The sequence below is a fragment of the Stenella coeruleoalba genome (genome assembly GCF_951394435.1).
Source record: "Stenella coeruleoalba genome assembly, chromosome: 1".
NCBI classification, from domain to species: Eukaryota; Metazoa; Chordata; class Mammalia; order Artiodactyla; family Delphinidae; genus Stenella; species Stenella coeruleoalba.
Window position 1 is genome coordinate 54,178,068 of NC_137169.1, and position 20,662 is coordinate 54,198,729.

Consider the following 20,662-nt stretch of genomic DNA (forward strand, 5'->3'; position numbering starts at 1 on the left):
AAATATTAATTTTTTTCATCTTGCTTTTCTACTTAGTAGCTCCAGCTTCCATTTTAGTGGCTACCATGTCTTTCTATGATCTAATTTAATCTACATTTACTTTTTTTCCTTACAAAAGTTATGAGTCACTTTCCAAACTCTAAACATTTTAAACTATTAATCAGTCAACCAGTTTTAAGCAGTTATGTCTCTGCCTCTTTTCTCACAGTAATGTGTACAAAAGAGATATCTCAAATAAGAGTACCCATTTTCCTTGGGTATATTACAGATGGGAGTTGGAAAATAAGATCTTTCTTTGTTGTAGGACAATTAACAGAATGTAATCTAAAATGAGTAGCTGTTTATTGTCTATATTATAGAAACATTCAGGAATTATATATATCTAGATATTTCTTCATGAATTTATGCTTATAAACAATGTTAAAATGGGTACTTAGATTTGTCTGGGACATTCGTGGACTTCAAAGTGTTCCCATTATCTAACAGTTTTTTAAGGACCAGTGGACAATTCAGTTAAAATTAAAGCAATTAAGAATATAGCAGTCTCCTTAAACCTGGCACCATCCACATTTCCCTTTTGAAACACCAGTAGTTTGGGAGGTATTACATCAAATTCATTTGGGTTTAAGTAGCAAATATATAAGAAGCATTTTAATTTTTGAAATACAGCACTGGCTTTGGCAGCACATATACTAATTTTTGAAATATATGTCAGTATATACTTTAGATAAGCAGGCAGGTTGGAATTTACCCAGAAAAATTAAAGTTTCCTCTGATTTTGGAATATATTTGCACTATTTTTGACTTCAGATCTTGTTGAAAAACTAAATCATGCACTGTGACAGTGCTTATGCTGAGTTGTGGAAAATTAGAACAGTATCTCTCAAACATGTTTTGAGTTATTCTTATTTCACTTTTGTAGTGCTCACAGTGCTCCTTTAAAATAAACATTTGTGAATACTAATATATAATAGACGTTTTAGTAAGTGTATGGATTTTTAAATTATGTAAGAAAGAAACTTCTGGTTGTTTTGACAGAGAATTTCGATACAAAGAAGAATGAACTAACAAGACAGGGCTTTATGGATCTGAATCTAATGGAAGCCAATGATGGAGAAGGAGATCCTCGTGACCTTTGGGTAACTCTACACTCAATGGGCTACAATAAAGCTCTGGAACTGACAGAGGTAAAACAATCTTGAAGTTTTTCAGTGGGTTTAATGTACATAATATTTTACCCCATGAGCATTTTCCTGACACAGGACTTTTGAATTGGGCTCTAAAATCCTTGAACTTCAATACATGAATGAATCCTGGGTACAACAGTATGTTTCTGCTAGTTTATACAAGTTCTTACCTGAAATTTAGTTACTGCCAACATTTAAGTAATTCAGGAACAACAGGAGTTTGAGCATATGATATGCAGGAAAAAGACTGGTAATATAAAAAATTATATTTCTTAATTGGCGATGGCTATTTGAGTTGCTAAAATTTCATTTCTATTCAGAGACTCTTTGTCCTAATAGAATAAAGGCTCTCATATAATAAGGAGAATATGTCTGGATGAGAACTGGAATTCTGATCTTTTTACAGAGGTACTCCTTGGGTTAATATTTGTAAAACACTTGGAGCAGCACTTGGCTCATAGAAAGCACTGTGTATGTATTAGCTCTCATTATTATTATTTATTAACATGGTAAGGTATAAAAGTTGAATAAGACTCACAATAAACCAGAGGAATAATAAAAATTAGGCCTATTTCTTAAATTTTATCTTTTTGTGTCCTTTAATAAAGTTTAGAATAAAGGATTTAATAGTTTTAGACCACACAATTAGATAACAATACATTTGTTTATAAATTAAAAATAGTATCTGTCCTTTCTATAAATAAATCAACCTCAGAGGGTAACACTACCACCAACAAATTTTAAGTTTTGGGTGTATTGAGTCTTTGGTTTAGTTCCTAGTTTTGACATCATTTAACATTCCTCATAAATTTGTTTTCTAAGAAGTTCTCTATAATTTTTTTTGCCATTTCTATTAATAAGAGGTGAATAGTTCCAGTAACTTTTTACATCCTACTTTAACCTAACATTTAGTGAATATCACATTTTTAAGCATGGTGCAAAATCAGCATCTAATCTGTGAATAATATTGTGTCTGCTACACATGCTTTCACTTAACAAAGGAATTAGTTAAGAGCAAATTAAGACATTTTATAACATTTGCTGATGTCATTGACTTCTGAAGTCATAGGCAAGAAGGATTTCTGAGATAAAGATCTTTTTATTTAAATTTTATTTTTTTTATTGAATAGGTAATATATTCATATCACTGAACGTTCCAAAGCTTAAAAAAAAATTTATACAGTGAAAATGTCAAAGGATGATGAGACCACCACTCAGTAGCTGGAGTAAAAGGACAAAAATGAATTGATTGCTTACTACAAGGGAGAGCTATCTGGTCAGGTGTAGTTTCTCTATGCAAAGCAGAATGTTCATCTTATTTATAAAGTGTTTTGGGGAAGCATGGTTACTCAGGTGAGACTGTTGACTGGTTGGCACTCAGTGGTATATTTATTTACATGAGTCTGTCTGTGATTGCTTGACTTTCAAAAGTAAGGAGCCAACACTGGCTGACTTACAAAAGTGTGTTTATTGAAGTGAGTTGTTGCAGATCAACTGAACAGTTTTAAAACAAGTTTCTGGGGAGAGAGATCAAGATGGCAGAATAGAAGGACGTGGATCTCACCTCCTCCCACAAATACATCAAAAATACATTTACATGTGGGCAATTCTCACAGAATACCTACTGGACACTGGCAGATCTCATACAACCAAGAAAGATCACCACGTAACTGGGTAGGATGAAAGAAAAAATAAAAAGGAATCAGGATGGGACCTGTACCCCTGGGAGGGAGCTGTAGAGAGAAAAGGTTCCCTCACCCTGGGAACCCCCTTCACCAGCTGGGAGATCAGCCGGGACAGAAAGGGAGATTCAGAGGCTCAGAGGAGAGTGCAGCAATAGGCTTGCAGTAGGCAGAGCAGAAAGAGAACAGCACAGATGGTCCTGGCCACCTTGCTGAACACTCCAGTCTGAGATGCGCACCTGTTGGTGTGCACAGTGACTGGGTGCTGAAACTTGGGCTTCAGTGGACAGACCTGGGGAGGGGACTGGGGTTGGCTGCATGGAGACAGCCCAAAGGGGCTGGAGTGTGGCCTGGGCCGCAAATGGGGGTGTGCACGGGATGAAGCCTAGGTCCGCCATAGAAGCCCCGTTGTTAATGCATGCAAAGGGAGGGGCAGGGCCCTACACTAGCAGCCTCATTCTCCAGTGACCTCACAGCAGGCGCAGCCCCACCTCCATGAGCTCTGGGAGCACCAAGCTGCAGTTGCCCACATGCAGAGGCAGAGCTGAAATCTGAGCCAATCTCCAGGGGCTGCTCGACTTCAGAAGCCGGGCTGAAATCTGAGCCTTGTCCAGAGGCTTTGCAACTTTGGTGGGTGTATGCTGCCAGCACCTTTGTAAGCTCAGCACCTGTGGGACATCTGTGAGGATTACTGGTGCTCCCATGGCTGGGGCAGGTCTGGAGTTAGCAGCTGTGGGCTTTGCAGGCACGCACATGCGAAGGCAGGGCCAGCGTCTGCGCTGATTCCCTAGTCCCCACAGTGGGTTCAGAGGCACGACTATATGTGACTACTGTGGGTCCTGGTGCCTATGAACACAGTACCTGAGGGACATCCGGGTTGATTGCCTGCAATCCCATGGCTGAGGTGGGGCAGAGGGCAATGCCAACAACAGTGTACTTTGTGAGCACACAACAACTGACACACGACACCAGAGCACACTACCTTGTGGACAGCTCCCACAGAGGAATACTCAGTGGCTCTCCCAGCAGAGGTACTTCAACCCCACCTACCCCACACCACAGCTCAGAAATGGATCTGGGGACTTCTAACTTCAACAACTGAAGAGCAGACCTTGACCCTGACAGGGCTATGACAGCCACAGAGCAAAGAGGAGGCCCTGCTCAATATCCAGTGAAGGCTTTGGTCACCACAAGTCCAATCACACCCCCTATCAAGGGGATAACAGCCAGCACACACTGAGGAAAAATGTGGCAGGCATCCATACTAAAAACATCCCTCGCACCAAAACTATTAGACTCATGTAGGCTACACAGGAATACTCCCACATAAAAACAGCCCTTCATGACCACAGTAGATACCTGTTTCTCCTAAATTCAGAGTCAGAGAAATATAAGTAGAATGAAGAATCAGAGGAACGACTCCCAATGAAAAGAACAAGAGAAAGTCCCTGAAAGGACAAACAATGAAACGGACCTCTCCAGTCTACTAGATCCCAAGTTCAAAGAGGAGGTAATAACAGCACTGAAGGGGGAGTTCCCTGGTGGTCTAGCGGTTAGGATTCAGCACTTCACTGCCACGGCCTGGGTTCAATCCCTGGTTAGGGAACTGAGATCCTGCAAGCCTCATGGTGCAGCCAAAATAAACAAAACAAAGCAACAACAAACACTGAAGGAATTAAGAAAGCCTATTGGTAGAAATGCAGATCACTGTGACAAGGAACTAGAAACTATAAAAGAGGAGCCAATTAAAATTAGAAAACTCACTTGCTGAGATGAAAGCCAAGGTAAAGGCAGTAAATAGCAAACTAAGTAATGCAGAAGAACAAATAAGTTATCTGGAAGACAGAATAATGGAAATCACCCAACCAGAACAGCAGACAGAAAGCTAAACAGCAAAAAAAAAAAAAAAAAAAAAAAAAAGAAAGAAAGAAAGAAAGCAATATATGAGACCTATAGGATAATATAAAGCAAGCCAATCTACGCATAATAGGGATCCTAGGAGAAAAAGAAAGAGAAAAAGAGATTGAAAATGTATTTGAGGAAATTTTGGCTGAAAAATTCCCAAACCTAAAGAAAGAAACATATCCAGGTACAGGAAGCACAGAGGGTCCCAAACAGGATAAGCCCAAACAGAACTATATCAAGACATATTATATAATTAAAATGGCAAACCTCAAAGATAAAGAGCGGATTCTAAAAACAGCAAGATAAAAACAAAGAGTTAGTTACAAGGGAGGCCCCAAAAGGCTGATTTCTCTACAGAAACATTGCAGGCCAGAAGGGAGTGGCAAGACATATTCCAAGTCCTGAAAGGGAAAAACCTGCAACCTAGGATACTCTACCCAGAAAAATTATCATTTAGAATAGAAGGAGAGATAATGAATTTTTCAGATAAGCAAAAACTAAAAGAATACAGCAATACTAAACCTATCCTAAAAGAAATATTGAATGGTCTTCTCTAAATAGAAAAGAAACAAGAATCTATAGGAAAGAAAAAAATCACAGTCAAATCAGGCATTACACAGAAAAACAGTTTCTTTGTGAAAGCAGTGATAACTACAATGAACAGCAAAAGCATAAACATGAATATGAAAAAGAGGACATCAAAATAAAATGTGGCAGAGAGGAGTAAGAAAATTTAGGGGTTTTTTTTAAGAATGTGTTGGAGCCTATATGACTACCAGTCTAAAGCAATTAGATATACTAATGGGTTAACATACTTGAAAAACAGGGTAACCACAAATCAAAAAACATATAATAGATTCACAAAAAAACAAAAACAAAAGAACTCAAGCATAACACAAAAGAAAACCATCAAACCACCAAAGGAGAAGCAAAAAGAGAAAGAAAGGAACAAAGAAGAAATTGAAAATCTACTGGAAAACAAGGTTTACAATGGCAGTAAATGCATATCTATCAATAATTACCTTAAATGTCAATGGACTAAATGCACCAGTCAAAAGACATAGAGTGGCAGGTTGGATAATAAAACAAGAGCCTACAATATGCTGCCTACAAGAGACCCGCTTTAGGGTGAAGTACGCACACAGATTGAAAGTGAGGGGATGGAAAAAGATATTTCATGCAAACTGAAATGACAAGAAAGCAGGGGTAGATAGCAATATTCAGACGAAAGAGACTGTAAAATAAAGGCCATAAAGAAAGATAAAGAAGGACACTATATAATGATAAAAGGATCAATACAAGAAGAGGACATAACACCCATTAACATATATGCACCCAATATAGGAGCACCTAAATACATAAAACAAATACTAACAGACATAAAGGGAAAAATTGATGGGAATACAATAATTGTAGAAGACTTTAACACCCTACTGATATCAATGAACAGATCATCCAGACAGAAAATCAATAAGGCAACAGAGATCCTAAATGATATAATAGACCAGTTAGACTTAATTGCTATTTTCAGGACATTACATCCAAAAAACAGAATACACATTCTTTTCAAGTGCATATGGAACATTCTTTAGGATAGACCGTATACTAGGACACAAGTCTCAGCAAATTTAAGAGGACAGAAATTATTTCAAGCATCTATTCTGACCACAATGGCATGAAACTAGAAATCAACCACAGAAAGAGAAATGAGAAAAAAATGATTACATGGAGACTAAACAACATGCTACTGAAAAACCAATGGGTCAACAATGAATTAAATAAACAACTTAACCTATTACCTACCACCTTCTTAGAAAAAGAAGAACAAACAAAAATTAAGGTCAACACAAGGAAGGAAATAATAAAGATCAGAGAGTAAATAAATAAAATAGAGATAAAACACATTAGGAAAAATCAATAAAACGAAGAGCTGGCTTTTTGCAAGGGTAAGAAAAATCAACAAACCTCTGGCCAGGCTAACCAAGAAGAAAAGAGAGGACCCAAATAAACAAAATAAGAAATGAAAAAGGAGAAATAACCGCTGATACTGCAGAAATACAAAAAACCATAAGAGTATACTATGAACAATTATTTGCCAACAAATTGGACAACCAAGAAGAAATGGACAAGTTTTTAGAAGCATAAAGCCCACCAAAACTGAATCAAAAAGAAATAGGTAATTTGAACAGACCAATCACTAGAAGTGAAATAGAATCTATAAAAAAAAAAACAAAAAAACTCCCTGCAAACGAAAGTCCAGAATCAATGGCTTCACTGGGGAATTCTACCAAACATACAAAGAAGAACTTATACCAAACCTTCTCAAACTCTTCCAAAAAGTTGAAGAGGAAGGGACACTCCCAAAGTCATTCTATGAAGCCACCATCACCCTGATACCAAAACCAGACACTACCAAGAAAGAAAATTACAGGCCAATATCTTTGATGAATATAGAGGCAAAAATTCTAACAACACATAAAAAAGATCATACACTGTGATCAAATATATTCATCCCAGGGCGACAGGGATGGTTCAACATACGCAAATCAATCAATGTGGTACACCACATCAACAAAAGCAAAGACAAAGCACGTGATCATTACAATAGATGCAGAAAAAGCATTTGATAAAATTCAACATCCATTCATGATAAAAAAACTCTTACCAAAATGTGGTTAGAGGGAACATATCTCAACATTGTAAAAGCTATTTATGACAAACCCACAGCCAACATAATATTCAATGATAAAAGCTGAAAGCCTTCCCACTAAAATCTGGAACAAGACAAGGATGCCCACTCTCACCACTTCTCTTCAGCATAGTATTGGAAGTCCTAGCCACAGCAATCAGACAAGAAAATGAAACAAAAGGTATCCAAATTGGAAGGGAAGAGGTAAAATTGTCATTATATGTAGATGACATGATACTATATGTAGAAAATCCTAAAGACTCCACGCAAAAACTACTAGAACTGATAACAAATTCAGCAAGGTATCAGGATACAAGATTAACATACAGAAATCTGTTGCATTTCTTTACACTGACAATGAAATATAAGAAAGGAAAGTGAAAAAAAATCCCTTTTAAAATCACATCAAATAATTAAATACTTAGCAATAAACCTGACCAAGGAGGTAAAAGACTTATATGCTGAGAACTATAAAACATTGGTAAAGGAAAGTGAAGATGATTCAAAGAAATGGAAAGATATTCCATGCTCTTGAATTGGAAGAATTAATATTGTTTAAATGGCCATACTTCCCAAAGCAATCTGTAGACTTAATGAGATCCCTTTCATGACATTTTTCACAGAAATAGAACAAATAACCCTAAAATTTATATGGAATCACAAAAGACCCAGAATTGCCAAAACAATCCTGAGGAAAAAACAAAGCTGGAAGCATAATCCTCCCAGACTTCTGACAATACTACAAGGGTACAGTAATCAAAAGAGTATGGTGTTGGCACAGAAACAGACATATGGATCAATGGAACAGAATAGAAAGCCCAGAAATAAACAAACACACCTACAGACTATTAATCTTTGACAAAGGAGACAAGGATATACAATGGAGAAAAGACAGTCTCTTCAGCAAGTGGTGTTGGGAAAGCTGGACAGCTGCATGTAAATCAGTGAAGTTAGAGCACTCCCTCACACCATACACAAAAATAAACTCAAAATGGCTTAAAGACTTAAATATAAGACATGACACCATAAAACTCCTAGAGGAAAACATAGGCAGAACAGTCTTTGACATAAATTGAAGCAATATTTTTTTTGATTCGTCTCTTAGAGTAATGGAGACAAAAGCAAAAATTAATAAATGGGACATAATTAAACTTAAAAGCTTTGCACAGCAAAGGAAGCCATAAACAAAGTGAAAAGACAACCTATGGACTGGGATAAAACATTTTCAAATGATGTGACCAACAAGGGATTAATCTCCAAAATATCAAACAGCTCATATAGCTCAATATCAAAAAAAAAAAAAAAAAGCAATGCAATCAAAAAACAGGAGACCTAAATAGACATTTCTCCAAAGAAGACATATAGATGGCCAACACACACATGAAAAGATGCTCCACATCACTAATTATTAGAGAAATGCAAATCAAAACTACAATGAGGTACCACCTCACACTGGTCAGAATGGCCATCATCAGAAAGTCTGCAAATAATAAACGCTGGAGAGCGTGTGGAGAAAAGGGACCCTCCTACACTGTTGGTGGGAATGTAAATTGGTGCATACACTATGGAGAACTGTGGAGGTTCCTTAAAAAACTAAAAATAGAGTTACCATATGATCCAGCAATCGTGCTCCTGGGCACATATCCAGAGAAAACTCTAATTCAAAAAGATACATGCACCCCAGTGTTCATAGCAGTGCTGTTTATAATAGCGAAGACATGGAAGCAAACCTAAAAATCCATCAACAGAGGAATGAATGAAGAAGATGTGGTATATACATACATACACACAATGGAATACACACACACACACACACACACACACACACACACACACACAATGGAATGCTACTCAACCATAAAAAAGAATGAAATAATGCCATTTGCAGCAACGTGGATGGACCTATAGATTATCATAGTAAGTGTAGTAAGTCAGACAGAGAAAGACAAATATTATATGATATCACTTATATGTGGAATCTAAAATATGATGCAAATGAACTTATTTACAAAACAGAAACAGATTCACAGACATAGAACAAAACCTTACGGTTACCAAAGGGGAAAGGGGGGTAGGGATAAATTATTAGGAGTTTGGGGTTAGCAAACTACTATATATATAAAATAGATAAACCACTGCATATAAAATAGATAAACAGCAAGGTCCTACTGTATAGAACAAAGAATTCTATTCAATATCTTGTAATAAACTATAACAGAAAAGAATATGAAAAAAATATATATAATATATACGTACATATCTGTGGGTTTATATATATACATACGTATATAACTGAATCACTTTGCTGTACACAAGAATCTAGCACAACATTGTATATTAACTATTTTACTTATAAAAATTAAATATATATTAAAGAAAAAACCAAGTTCTGATGACTGCTCATTACCATAATGACAGAATAGTCAGTTTTTTCATAAGTTTATGGGCACTTTTTTATTCCCAGTCTTTCCTTTTGATTTTCATCCAGCTAAGGCTGCAGAAAAAACCATCAACGATTCACTCAACCACTGATGTTGATTCTCTTTGAAGAGGTTTCCTCTGTGGAGATCTAATTTTCAGTTTGTGCATGTATCATGATTTCATCCTGTTTTTGCCTTTAAGTCATCTGTTGGGAAAGTAACTTTTTAAGTTACTGAAGCATTTTAAGATTCTGGACAACAGTTAAACTCTGAGACAAGTACAACTAGAAGTATTATAAGAAAGGGCTGAAGGGCACTCCAGAATCATGACCCCAGATTTTCCAGACTTGGCCAAGAAAAGTCCCAAGGACTCCTTAAGTCTATTTTTTATAGCCTTTTGTAGTTTTAGTTAGTTTTACTTCTAGTGTTAATCCAGGTACAACCTGAAGTATTAACATTAGTGCAGACTCCTCCCTGATAGTTCAAAAGAAAGTCGAGGCTTTTTTATTATCTATACCCGTTCGTGTTAAAGAATTTAACTCAACTGGCTTGTTGTGCCCCCAGGGCTTAGGCTATATTAATTACTGTGTCAACCAAAATGAAGGAGCAATGTTTTGATGATCATGTGGAGTGGCATAACTGCTGCGAATCGGCTTACTATCTTCAGAAGTCTTTTGCAGAAAGGGTTTTATAATTTTGGGGTGTATGTCAGGAAATATAACCCACTGAGGGTATTGGAGAGTCATACCCTTGTAATGGCCTAACTAATAGCTGTACAAAATAATTTACCTTGGTTCTGGGTTGGCATTAAATAGTCTGATTTCCACATAGAAGCTGCACAAGTCATGTAATCATCCTTTGTGGGATTGTAGGTATATTGTTTCTTGGTGTTTCTTGGTGCTGTGACTAATAATAAATATTGCATTTTTATTTCTCATAGTTCAAACATATTTTCCTTAAAGCCTAGACTTAGGAAAGTCAGTATTACTAATAAGGAGAACATGATAGGCTAAGTCAGACATATATACCCTTAAATCAGTAAAGAGGAAAGCTATGAATAAACAAGAGTGTTCAAAGAAGACTGTAACCTATAGAAGAATCTTGCTCCAGTGGTCTCAAGAGGAAGCTTCTTACTTCATATGGTCATGTGCTTATTGAAAGGTTTCTGGGTTAGCAGTTAATTCTGTGTACTGCTGGCTTCTGGAGGTTCTCTGGCAAACCTCACTTTAGGATCTTTAAAGGATGTGTCTTTCTAATTCTGTTAAGGCCCTTATCGTTTTCCCAGAGATTTGGGAACGATAAAGACAAAAATGTTTTTGAGTACATAATCCAAATTTATGAATAATTGTTCCAGTTAAATGTGTCCCTTGTCACGGGATCAGTAATTTGGAATGTCCTAGGCAGTCATGATGGTTGTGACCTTTCAACAGGGAAATATTTTGATCCATTCTGAAAAGAAAGGTGCTATTATTAGTACGACATATTCAGAAACCATGGCAGGAGAGGCAACTGTATAAATTCAATTTGGACATGCCCAGAGTCTTTTAGAGCATAGTCTCAGTTCATGTCCCTCAATTTTTTTAGGTTAATTTAGTTACAAATAAAGCATGGACCGACTTTATCCTTCATCATCCTAGGAAGGTTCTTTCCTTAGTGTTTGATATTATAGCCAGTTTGTCCCTATTGGAATGAATTGTTTCACAGAGGATTTTATCCTTTATTTTTGTAGTCCAGGTGGCTATTTTGGTTTTGTCAGATCTTAATCCTCGTGGTTCTTATACCCTGATTGTACCCATTGTTTCTTTTCAGAATTTGGGAGGCCAAAGTTTGTATATCTACAATGCAATCCTTGAACTTTTCCATGGATTTTATTTTATTATTCTTACAATGCTTTTACATAAGGACTTTAGTCAGAGTAGTGTGTTTAATATAATGGTCTGTTAAAAGTATTTGTATAGTACTTCTAAAGTATTTCTGTGGTATCTATAGTATAGATATTAGCTTCTATAGAACTTCTTTTACTGTCTCTTCCTTTATGATAGCAATTACTTTAGGTATCAAATCAGGTATTTGTTGTTCATTTTTAAAGAGTACTTGAGAAAGTGCAAAAAAAACCTTGTTTTTTTCTATAACATTTTTTAAAAGTCAATTATTCTAAAAGCATACTAGCTGTTAGCTAGTATGTGTATTTTACTCTCTTCTTCTAGTGATTTGATATGCCTTAGAGAGAGCCATAATTTAATCATTTGAGCTAAGCTATTTCATGGTAAGGAAATAGATTTTACAAAAGAGACTAGGCTACTTATTATGTCAAGCCTGGTATTGTCCTTTTAATTTTTTTTAATATAACCCCATCAACAAACAATATTAAGTCAGGATTTGGTATTGAAGCATCCAAAATTTTTTTCTGGGTATGGATACTTCTTGATTTACAGAATCATAATGAGGAGATTCTCCTCATTCAGTAAGGGTTATAGAGTTGTTGGGTTGAAAGTATTGAATCAGCAGATGGTAATAGAGGGAGAAAGTAATAATTCATAATTAATTAATTGGTATAAAAATATTGAATACTTCCATTAATGATAGGGATATACACATGTGATAACATTTTATTTAAAGGATTCATACAAAATCTGAAGGTATTTGGACTGATTTAGTTTTGACTGATACCTGTAAGTGCTCTGAGACAATGAGCTTGTTCAGTTAAGGTATTAGCTTTGATAGGCAATGGTTCTTTGATGTGTGCTATGTTACTGAGTTAATATACCTAGAGCATGACCTAACATTTTCATGTTTGTAAAAAAAAAAAAATTTATGATAATCTAGGAAGAATCCATTTAAAATCTTATGAGCTGTGTTCTAATTGGTTTGAATATGTCTGTAGAGTCTTTTGCCCGTAAGGATTCAGGAACCGTTTTTTTGGCAATTTCTTGAGTCGTATATTATGTAAGTAATCTAACGTCTACATGAGCTATATTTTGATCCCACCTATTAAATTAGTAGGTATTGTGTCACAAAGACTAACCAAAGTATCAGTTACAGGTTAGGATTTAGGAAAGGGCTTAGGTTTTTTTGAAATCTCATTAATTGAATGGTTTTAGTAAACCAAAGTTTATTTTAAGCATTCTATAAGTTACTATATACTCTCAGTTTGTCTTATTTTTTTCCTCTACAATCAGGCACAGCCAGTCACTTTTACTTTATTTTTTCTTATGAAACCCCCTAATTCGGTTTTAGAATTATAGGTTATCCACTGTCTCTATCAACTTATAAAGGCAGATCCTCTTTCAAAGAGCTGCATAACTTCTTTATTATTCCTCCTGCAAGAGCATTGCCCCTATGTCACCATAACAATCATTTGTTCTTTATTGGACGTTGATAAGCAAAACGTATGCCTAGTTTTTTTCCTTTTTTTCCTTCTCTTTTTAAAAAAAGAATTTCATGGTATAAATTCCTTTTGGAATTCACAACTGGGAAAAATTTCCTTCATTTTTTTAGATATTGAGAGCTATGTAATACACTCTCTTTCACTTTATCTTGGCTAACAGGTAGCTAAGAGCCACACTTTGTGTAAAATTTTAGTAGCATGCCTTAATCTAGGTTTTTTTTATTACAATCTTCCCCGTCTTCCTTATTATATATTGTTAATATTTTTACAATTACCAATTTACAATGAATTGTTTTCTTCCTTATTATATGCTTCCTATATTAACTTAGTAGGATAAAAAAGATAAGTAAATAAAAGATCAAGTCCATGAACAGAAAAAAGTAATACGGTTAAAGGGCACCATTTTTAGAGTAGGTAAGATTTTATTTAAAAATTTTAGGGAATATGTCTTTAACAAAGACTTTAAGATGTTTACAGTCAGTGATATCTGAATGTAATATTGATACTCTTTGGTTGAATAAGACAAATAAGCAAGACTTGAAAAATGGTAGAATAATACCAGAATCTATTCAGTACTGAAAAAATAAATTAAACCTTTAAAATGCCATAATCATAATTATTACAATTTTTTTTAGAATTCTATATTGTGAAATATTTTGACACATATTACTATTAGATATTTCTAGCAACTCTTGGCAGGATATATACTGTTTATCCCCACCTTCTCAATGAAGAAACCCAGCCTCATAGAAGTGAAGTGACTTCCCCAGATCACGAAGCTAGTAAATGGCAAAACCCAATTACAAACTCAGATCTTCTGCTTTCTTTTCCAGTGATTTTTCAGACTACTATCTCTTAAAAAGGTGACTTTATTATTGCCAAAGGTTGGAGTCATTAAATGTTTTTAAACTTTTTTTAAAAAAATAAAAATGTATATTGTTCTACTAAGTTCAGACTTTTATCTTTTGTCCCCATAATAAAAAGTTGATCATCAATGTGTGTGAATTCATTCATTTACTCAACGAATACACTTTAATGCCTACATAAAGTAAGCTTGTAATAAAGAGGCACAGTGATGAATAAAATAGTCAAAAATTCTGCCCTCATGGACATTCCATGAAGGAAGATGACTGATTAAATGCAAAATTAATAAAATCATTTCAAAAGTGTTTTGAAGGGAACAAACCAGTGGCCAAAGTAGAGAACAGTGGGGGAGTGAAGGAGATTGGGGGACCAGAGCCACTGTCTCTGCAGAAGTGACACTTAAGCTTAAACTTGAAAGAGGAGGATGAGATATATATGTGAAAAGGTATGAATCTTCTAAGCAGTGAGAATACTACATACGAAATCCCTGACACAGGAAAGAGCTTTATTTGTTCTAGGATATGAAAAAGCAGAGTAACTGGAACATGTCCTGCAAGGCAGGGGACTGGGCTGTATAGAGAGGCTACCGTGTACAGTATCTTGTAGGCTATGGTAGAGACTAAAGAGTAGACATTAGAAAAATCTATTTCCAAATGCAGAAAATCTCCTTAGATCTCAGATTTTTAAAGGTGCTTTTACACTAACTATAAACTGTGTGAATTAATTTTTCTACACTTAGTTATTTTTGGTGCTGTATATTCGTGTATTGAGTTTCACATAATTTCTTTAGAGCCTGTTGATGAATTCTTTCTGTAGTCTTTCTGTAGTTAGGAAAGGAAATTAAGTAACATGACATGAGTTAGCTTTAGAGCAAATGGAGGGGTTGGCGTAAAGGAGGTTTCTTTCCTTTTCTATGAACATTATCAGTTAATATGCAACCAAAAAATCAGAATTTCATGCTTTTTTATTAATCAATTCATAGTACTAAAATTTTCCTCATAAATGTGTATCAGAAGGACAAGCTAGAAAGTATGTTCTTAAGTCATATGATAAACATATTAATAATAAATAATTTAAATTCTATCAAAAGGCTAAAACAAGGTTTGATTTATTTTTCATTTCAGGCATGCCCATTTGTCATCGATATCTATGCAGACAAATGCAAGCCAAGAATTAAAACTGTCCATATGGAGGCATGCAGTGGGCAACTTGAGAAGGCCATTTGTAAATCTGTTCTTAACAAAGGCGACGCCAAAGTAATGGATGGCTATGAAAATATAATTGTACATACTTATAAGTGTGACACCTGGATAACATCAGTTATTGAAAACAAGGTATCAGTTATGAGGTGGTTCTCCTCATAACAGCAATGTTTGCTACTATGTTCCATCTTCTTTCTCACCCTATTCTTGCATAGTAATTAAATACCCCATTACATTAATAATATCTATAATAGTCAATTTATTCTTTTTTCTTTTTGAGTTTCTAACTCAAACTGGGCATGATAATTTTTATATATTTTTAAGGTATATATTTACTTTATGTATTAGATATTTATTTTTTGTGTTTCTTTATGAGACAATTGTTTTTCTATTAAAATATTATGAAAATTAAATATTTGGAGATCTGTGAAGATAGAGCATAATCTGAGTACAAAGTATTTTATTTAGTTTGTTACTAAAAGTCTTCACACATACATAGCTATTTTAAACAATGGACATCATGTGTTAAAGAAATATAAACAAAGTAAAGAAAAGAATTTAGCCCAACTGTTTTATACAAACTTTGCAGTATCAGAAATCCTACAGATTATCATCATTTTATCTAATTAAATATATTCTACTGTCCAGGACCTGTTTTTATCAAGCCAATTATTTCTGGCTTTTGGCCATCTTCTTTGCTACTATTGATATTGCTGGTCAAGAGAATACACGCATAAATTCTTAAAGTCAGATATACTGAGTTTTCTAGAAATTATAAATTTTTATAAAATCTTACTCAAAATGGCTAGGTTTTTAGAACTGTTGGCTTATTTCTTTTAGTTCCTGGGTGAGATTTACATTATTTTTATGCCTGTCATAAATTTCTTAAAGTGCTTAAGATTTGGCTGAGTATTGAGTCAATGTGAATATATATTATGTAACTCTCATGGTCACCATAGGGGCCACTAGAAAGTATAACATGGTCTCTGCTGTCAAGGAGTTTATGGGCTAGTTGTAAAGGCAAAATTAATACTCTCGAAATAACAGTTAAATGTTAAATTACGTAATACTGTTTGTATGTGCAATAGGAATTCAACTGTATTTGTATCTCTTGTACTTGACGTTAGTTTGGACTATAGAAGTTGGGGAAGGGTTTGTGATTAGGGGGAAGGGAACTGATGTGGGATTTAAACATGTGTATAGGATTTGAAGGATAACTCGGATTTAGATACGCAGAGAGGCAGCCTTTAGAAGCAGGAGAAACAGTGTAAGGAGAAATATGAGTAAGAGTTAATGTGAACTATAGACGAAAAAGTGAGAATATCTCCTTTGCAGAAACAGAGAGCTTTATTTGGAGAAGTATTTGAAAGGTAAATAACATAGGTTGAATGGGTCCAGATTATATATGTTATCTTGAAAACAAGATAGAAGAGTTTAGACTTGATGAAATAAGATAGGTTCCCCAGCCAGTAGATTGCAGTCTTCAAATGGATCATAACACTTTGTAGAGTGGTTCCTAAGATCCAGCATGTTTCTGTTTCTGCCCTCTATGTTTTCTTGTTTGTTTGGTTTTGGTTGTGTGTGTGTGAGCCCTCTATGTTTCATTAGAATTAAAAGGGTGGAAGAGAGCCACTACTTTACCCCAATTCCTCTGCTCTATTACCTTCATTTCTCAACCCTCCACCTCCTTTTCCCTCAAGGAAAGTTAAATTTCCCTTCACCAAAATGAGGTAATAATAATATTTTAGAGCTTACCATGTGCCAGGCACTTTAACGCTTTTACTTCTCACAACAATCCAATGAGGTAAGTATTATACTATTCCTATTTTCCTATTCCTAAGTATTATACTATTCCTATTTTACACACAAGGAAACTTGTGCACAGGGATGTTAAACTTGTGCACAGGGATGTTAAATAATTTACAGAAGGTCGCAGAGCTAAGTAGTAGAAGAGATGAGAGATGAATCCAAGTAGTCTAATGTTATATTGCCCCTTTGTAGTCATTAGAGAATGATTACAGGTTCTTTAGCAGGGGAATACTTTGACTCCTACATTTCTCTTATTTATCAGCTTCATTCTGCTTTCTCTTGTTTGCTATCCATCCTAGAGGCTATCGTTATTAATGATATATTATCTCCAGTATCACTTCTTCCATAAGGTCTTCCATGATACCCCAGTCTGAGCTAATGTTTCTGTGTTTCTATAATGTCTTCTTTGTTTCTATAGAACCCTGTGAATATCTCTATCACAAGACTTGCAAAGTGTTTTGCAATTATCATTTTGTTTGTATGTATTTAGTAAAGAAAGGACTAGCAACTTATAAAATCTTTTTTTTATAGTCAGATAATAAAGTGATTATTCACATCAACAACGAGCTGAGTAAAAACTGTGTAAACAACAGAGGACTTGACATATTTGCAGTAGAAGTGGCACCAAAATCTACAATGGTAATGCATTGTTTTCTAATTAAAGCCTTTTGTTTTATCAATTTGAAAAAAACATTTTTGCTATTAATGTTATGGATAAATATGTAGATATGAAATAAAGTAGAAAATTATTTTAAGTATGATATTTGTATTAGTACCATCCTGTACTACGAGATAGACTGGTTCTAATCCAGTTCTCACTATTTGGTTCAGTGATTATGGGACATTCACTTAACTTCTCTGTTTCAGTCTCTTTTTTGTTTGTTTCAGTCTCTTTAAGTATAAAATTAATGTAATGTCACCAGTTTTAGGTACTTCACAAAATTAATGTAAAGATAAAAATATAATGATATATGTGAAAGCACTATTGAATATTATATAGAAATACAAAGTAGTGTTAATAGTAATAGGACTTTTGATAACTCAAAATATTTTTATCTACATTATTAAGATTTTCTGAGGTAACCTAAAAGAGAAAATGCCTGTGAGTTTTAGATAACCAACTAAGTCAAGAGCTAGGAATAGCTGAAGTTCTGGTGTTAGCAGAACTCTGGGTTTCTGATTTAGCCAGGAGTTCAAAGGCAGGGAGAGATCAGTAGACCCTGAAACTAGTTTAGTCAATGGAAAAAGGAAAAAACTTTCTATTCTTTCCCTTTTTTTCTCCATACTGTCAGTGAAATCCTAAAACATGCTAAAACAGGATAAGAAGAGTTTATCTTTTCTGTTATCCCAATCATGTTTTTTTTTAATGTTCTAGGCTTAGTGAGGAAAGAATATTTACTTCCCTTTCTACCACTCCTCTTTACCCACATTGACAAATACCAACTACCAAATACTATATTACGTAGAATTTAGGCTGGATTATCCTGTTAGACATCATATCGTAGATTGCAGGTCCCTGCTAAGGATAAATATTAAAGAATTTTATCTGCACAGAGATATTTTTTACATAGGTTCTAGAAATGTTGTCCTATTGAAAAATAGCCCCAAATTACAGTATATAAAAGGAAGGTAAAGGCTTTCTATTTTTATATGCAGGTTTGTCAACATGTAATGCCTCTGAATGAACGACAAGAATGGATATATTATTGTGTGTATTCCCTTATATCTTAAACACTGTTTTTAGGAAATAATTTTGCTTGAGCCTATCAAACTAAGAAGAATTATTTCAAGTTTAGTCTATTATTTGTTGATCAACAAAATGCTAATCAATTTAACTGATGTACATAATAATCTATTTAATTTGTATGCATTTACATTTCATGTCCATATTATATACTTTATTATTAAAATAGAAATAATTTTTTAATGTGTGGCCTTCTTATTAATTTAATGGGAAATCTGGGCATATTTCATTTATGACTAGTAAATTGAAATCAAAGTACAGGTAAGCTTTTAAAAAGTAATACTCAATGAATTCTATAAAATCCTATACACTTTTGATTTATCAAAAAAATCCTGGAATAAAATGTAAATGGGCAAGCTGCAGTGAGTGCCTTGTGCTTTATCCCTGTGCTCTGGCCTGTCCAAGGAGCCCAGTGGATCCAGGACTCCTATCCTCACCGGTATAGTCACAGGCATGTGGCTGTGAGAGGACCAGGAGTCCTTCTTCCCGCTGCTGCTGCTGTGGCTGGTGACGTGCAGCCCTTCACTGCTTGCTTCTTCACCGGCAGCCTCTATCTCCTGCTGCGCCTCTTCAGCCTTGAGCATGTGCCCTCCCACAGGGCTCTGCTGGTGCTCAAGCCCCAGGACCGAGTTTCTGCCATTGGCAGTGGCAGTCACAATGAGTCAGAGAACAGTTGGATGTTGCATTTACTTCTGATGAGATTGCTATCTTAATGCACAATAGTACAAGTAGATACAATAGCACAAGTAGACTGATGGGACTGGTCGATGTGTGATTTGACACTTGAACAAATTAGAAAGTTTAATCCTGCAGTAGATCACAGATTCAGGAATAATTTCCCTGATGAGAAGATCCCTGCCCTGAGGGAAGCTGGAGCAGAGTGCCTGAACCATAACATCACAGTCTTCCTTGATGTCAAAGGCCATGCAAATATGGCTACTGATGTTCTAAAGAAAATGTGTATGGAATTTCCTCAACTATACAATAGTAGTAGTATTTGCTCTTTCTTGCCAGAAGTTATCTATGAGACAAACAGATGACAGTGTAGTAATGGCTTTAACTCACAGACCTTGGAACCTTAGCCATACAGCAGATGGGACTATGATACTCTCTGGATACAATCCATGTTTGCGGTAATAGATGTTTCATTTGCTTGGAGCATACGTAATACCTTATGGTACCTGTGTGGAATTTCAGGTTTCCTCATGCAAAAGGATTTTGTATCCCCAAACTACTTGAAGAAGTGGTCAACTAAAGGCATTCAGGTTGTTGCTTGGACGGTTAATACCTTTGATGAAAAAAAGTTACTATGAATCCCATCTTGGTTCCAGCTCTGTCAGACAGTGTGTCGGAAGACTGCACATCAGTTCTAGAATCTCCCCCAACCCCCTCCCCAAGGAAACATGTACAGAAACTGCCTGCTGGTCTCATGCAGGGATATCAAAATACCCCTTGTGCTAGCCCAAACCCTGGGAGATCAGGTAGCTCACACAAGTAATAGGAACCAAAGCAAAGTCTGGTGTTGCCAACATGCTCCGTGGAATGCCTGGGTTCAACACTTGCTCTTGAAAGTCTGGGTCTGCAAAAAGGCACAACAGGGCTTCCCTGGTGGCGCAGTGGTTGAGGGTCCGCCTGCCGATGCAGGGGACACGGGTTCGTGCCCCGGTCCGGGAGGATCCCACATGCTGCGGAGTGGCTGGGCCTGTGGGCCGTGGCCGCTGGGCCTGCGCATCTGGAGCCTGTGCTACGCAGCGGGAGAGGCCACAACAGTG

General features: G+C 35.6%; 1 protein-coding gene and 1 pseudogene across 5 annotated transcripts in view; both read left to right on the forward strand.

Moving 5' to 3' along the window:
- Positions 1–19,022, forward strand: part of EFCAB7 (EF-hand calcium binding domain 7) — a gene marked incomplete at its 3' end in the record, with an annotated part of 50,779 nt that extends 31,757 nt beyond the window's left edge. For 3 of the 4 annotated variants that reach the window (XM_079936460.1, XM_079936461.1, XM_079936462.1), the window contains exons 11-14: positions 1,039–1,187; positions 15,260–15,469; positions 17,678–17,785; positions 18,803–19,022. In XM_079936460.1, coding sequence (XP_079792586.1) covers positions 1,039–1,187; positions 15,260–15,469; positions 17,678–17,785; positions 18,803–18,877 — 542 coding nt within the window. Of the gene's footprint in view, positions 1–1,038; positions 1,188–15,259; positions 15,470–17,677; positions 17,873–18,802 lie in introns of those variants that run through there. The other variant, XM_079936459.1, reaches the window with a different exon arrangement.
- A 216-nt stretch (positions 19,023–19,238) lies between these two features.
- Positions 19,239–20,388, forward strand: LOC307186913 (glycerophosphodiester phosphodiesterase 1-like; annotated as a pseudogene). Its single transcript has 2 exons — positions 19,239–19,242; positions 19,357–20,388. The product of its transcript is annotated as a glycerophosphodiester phosphodiesterase 1-like (transcript).
- Positions 20,389–20,662: the final 274 nt, after the last annotated feature.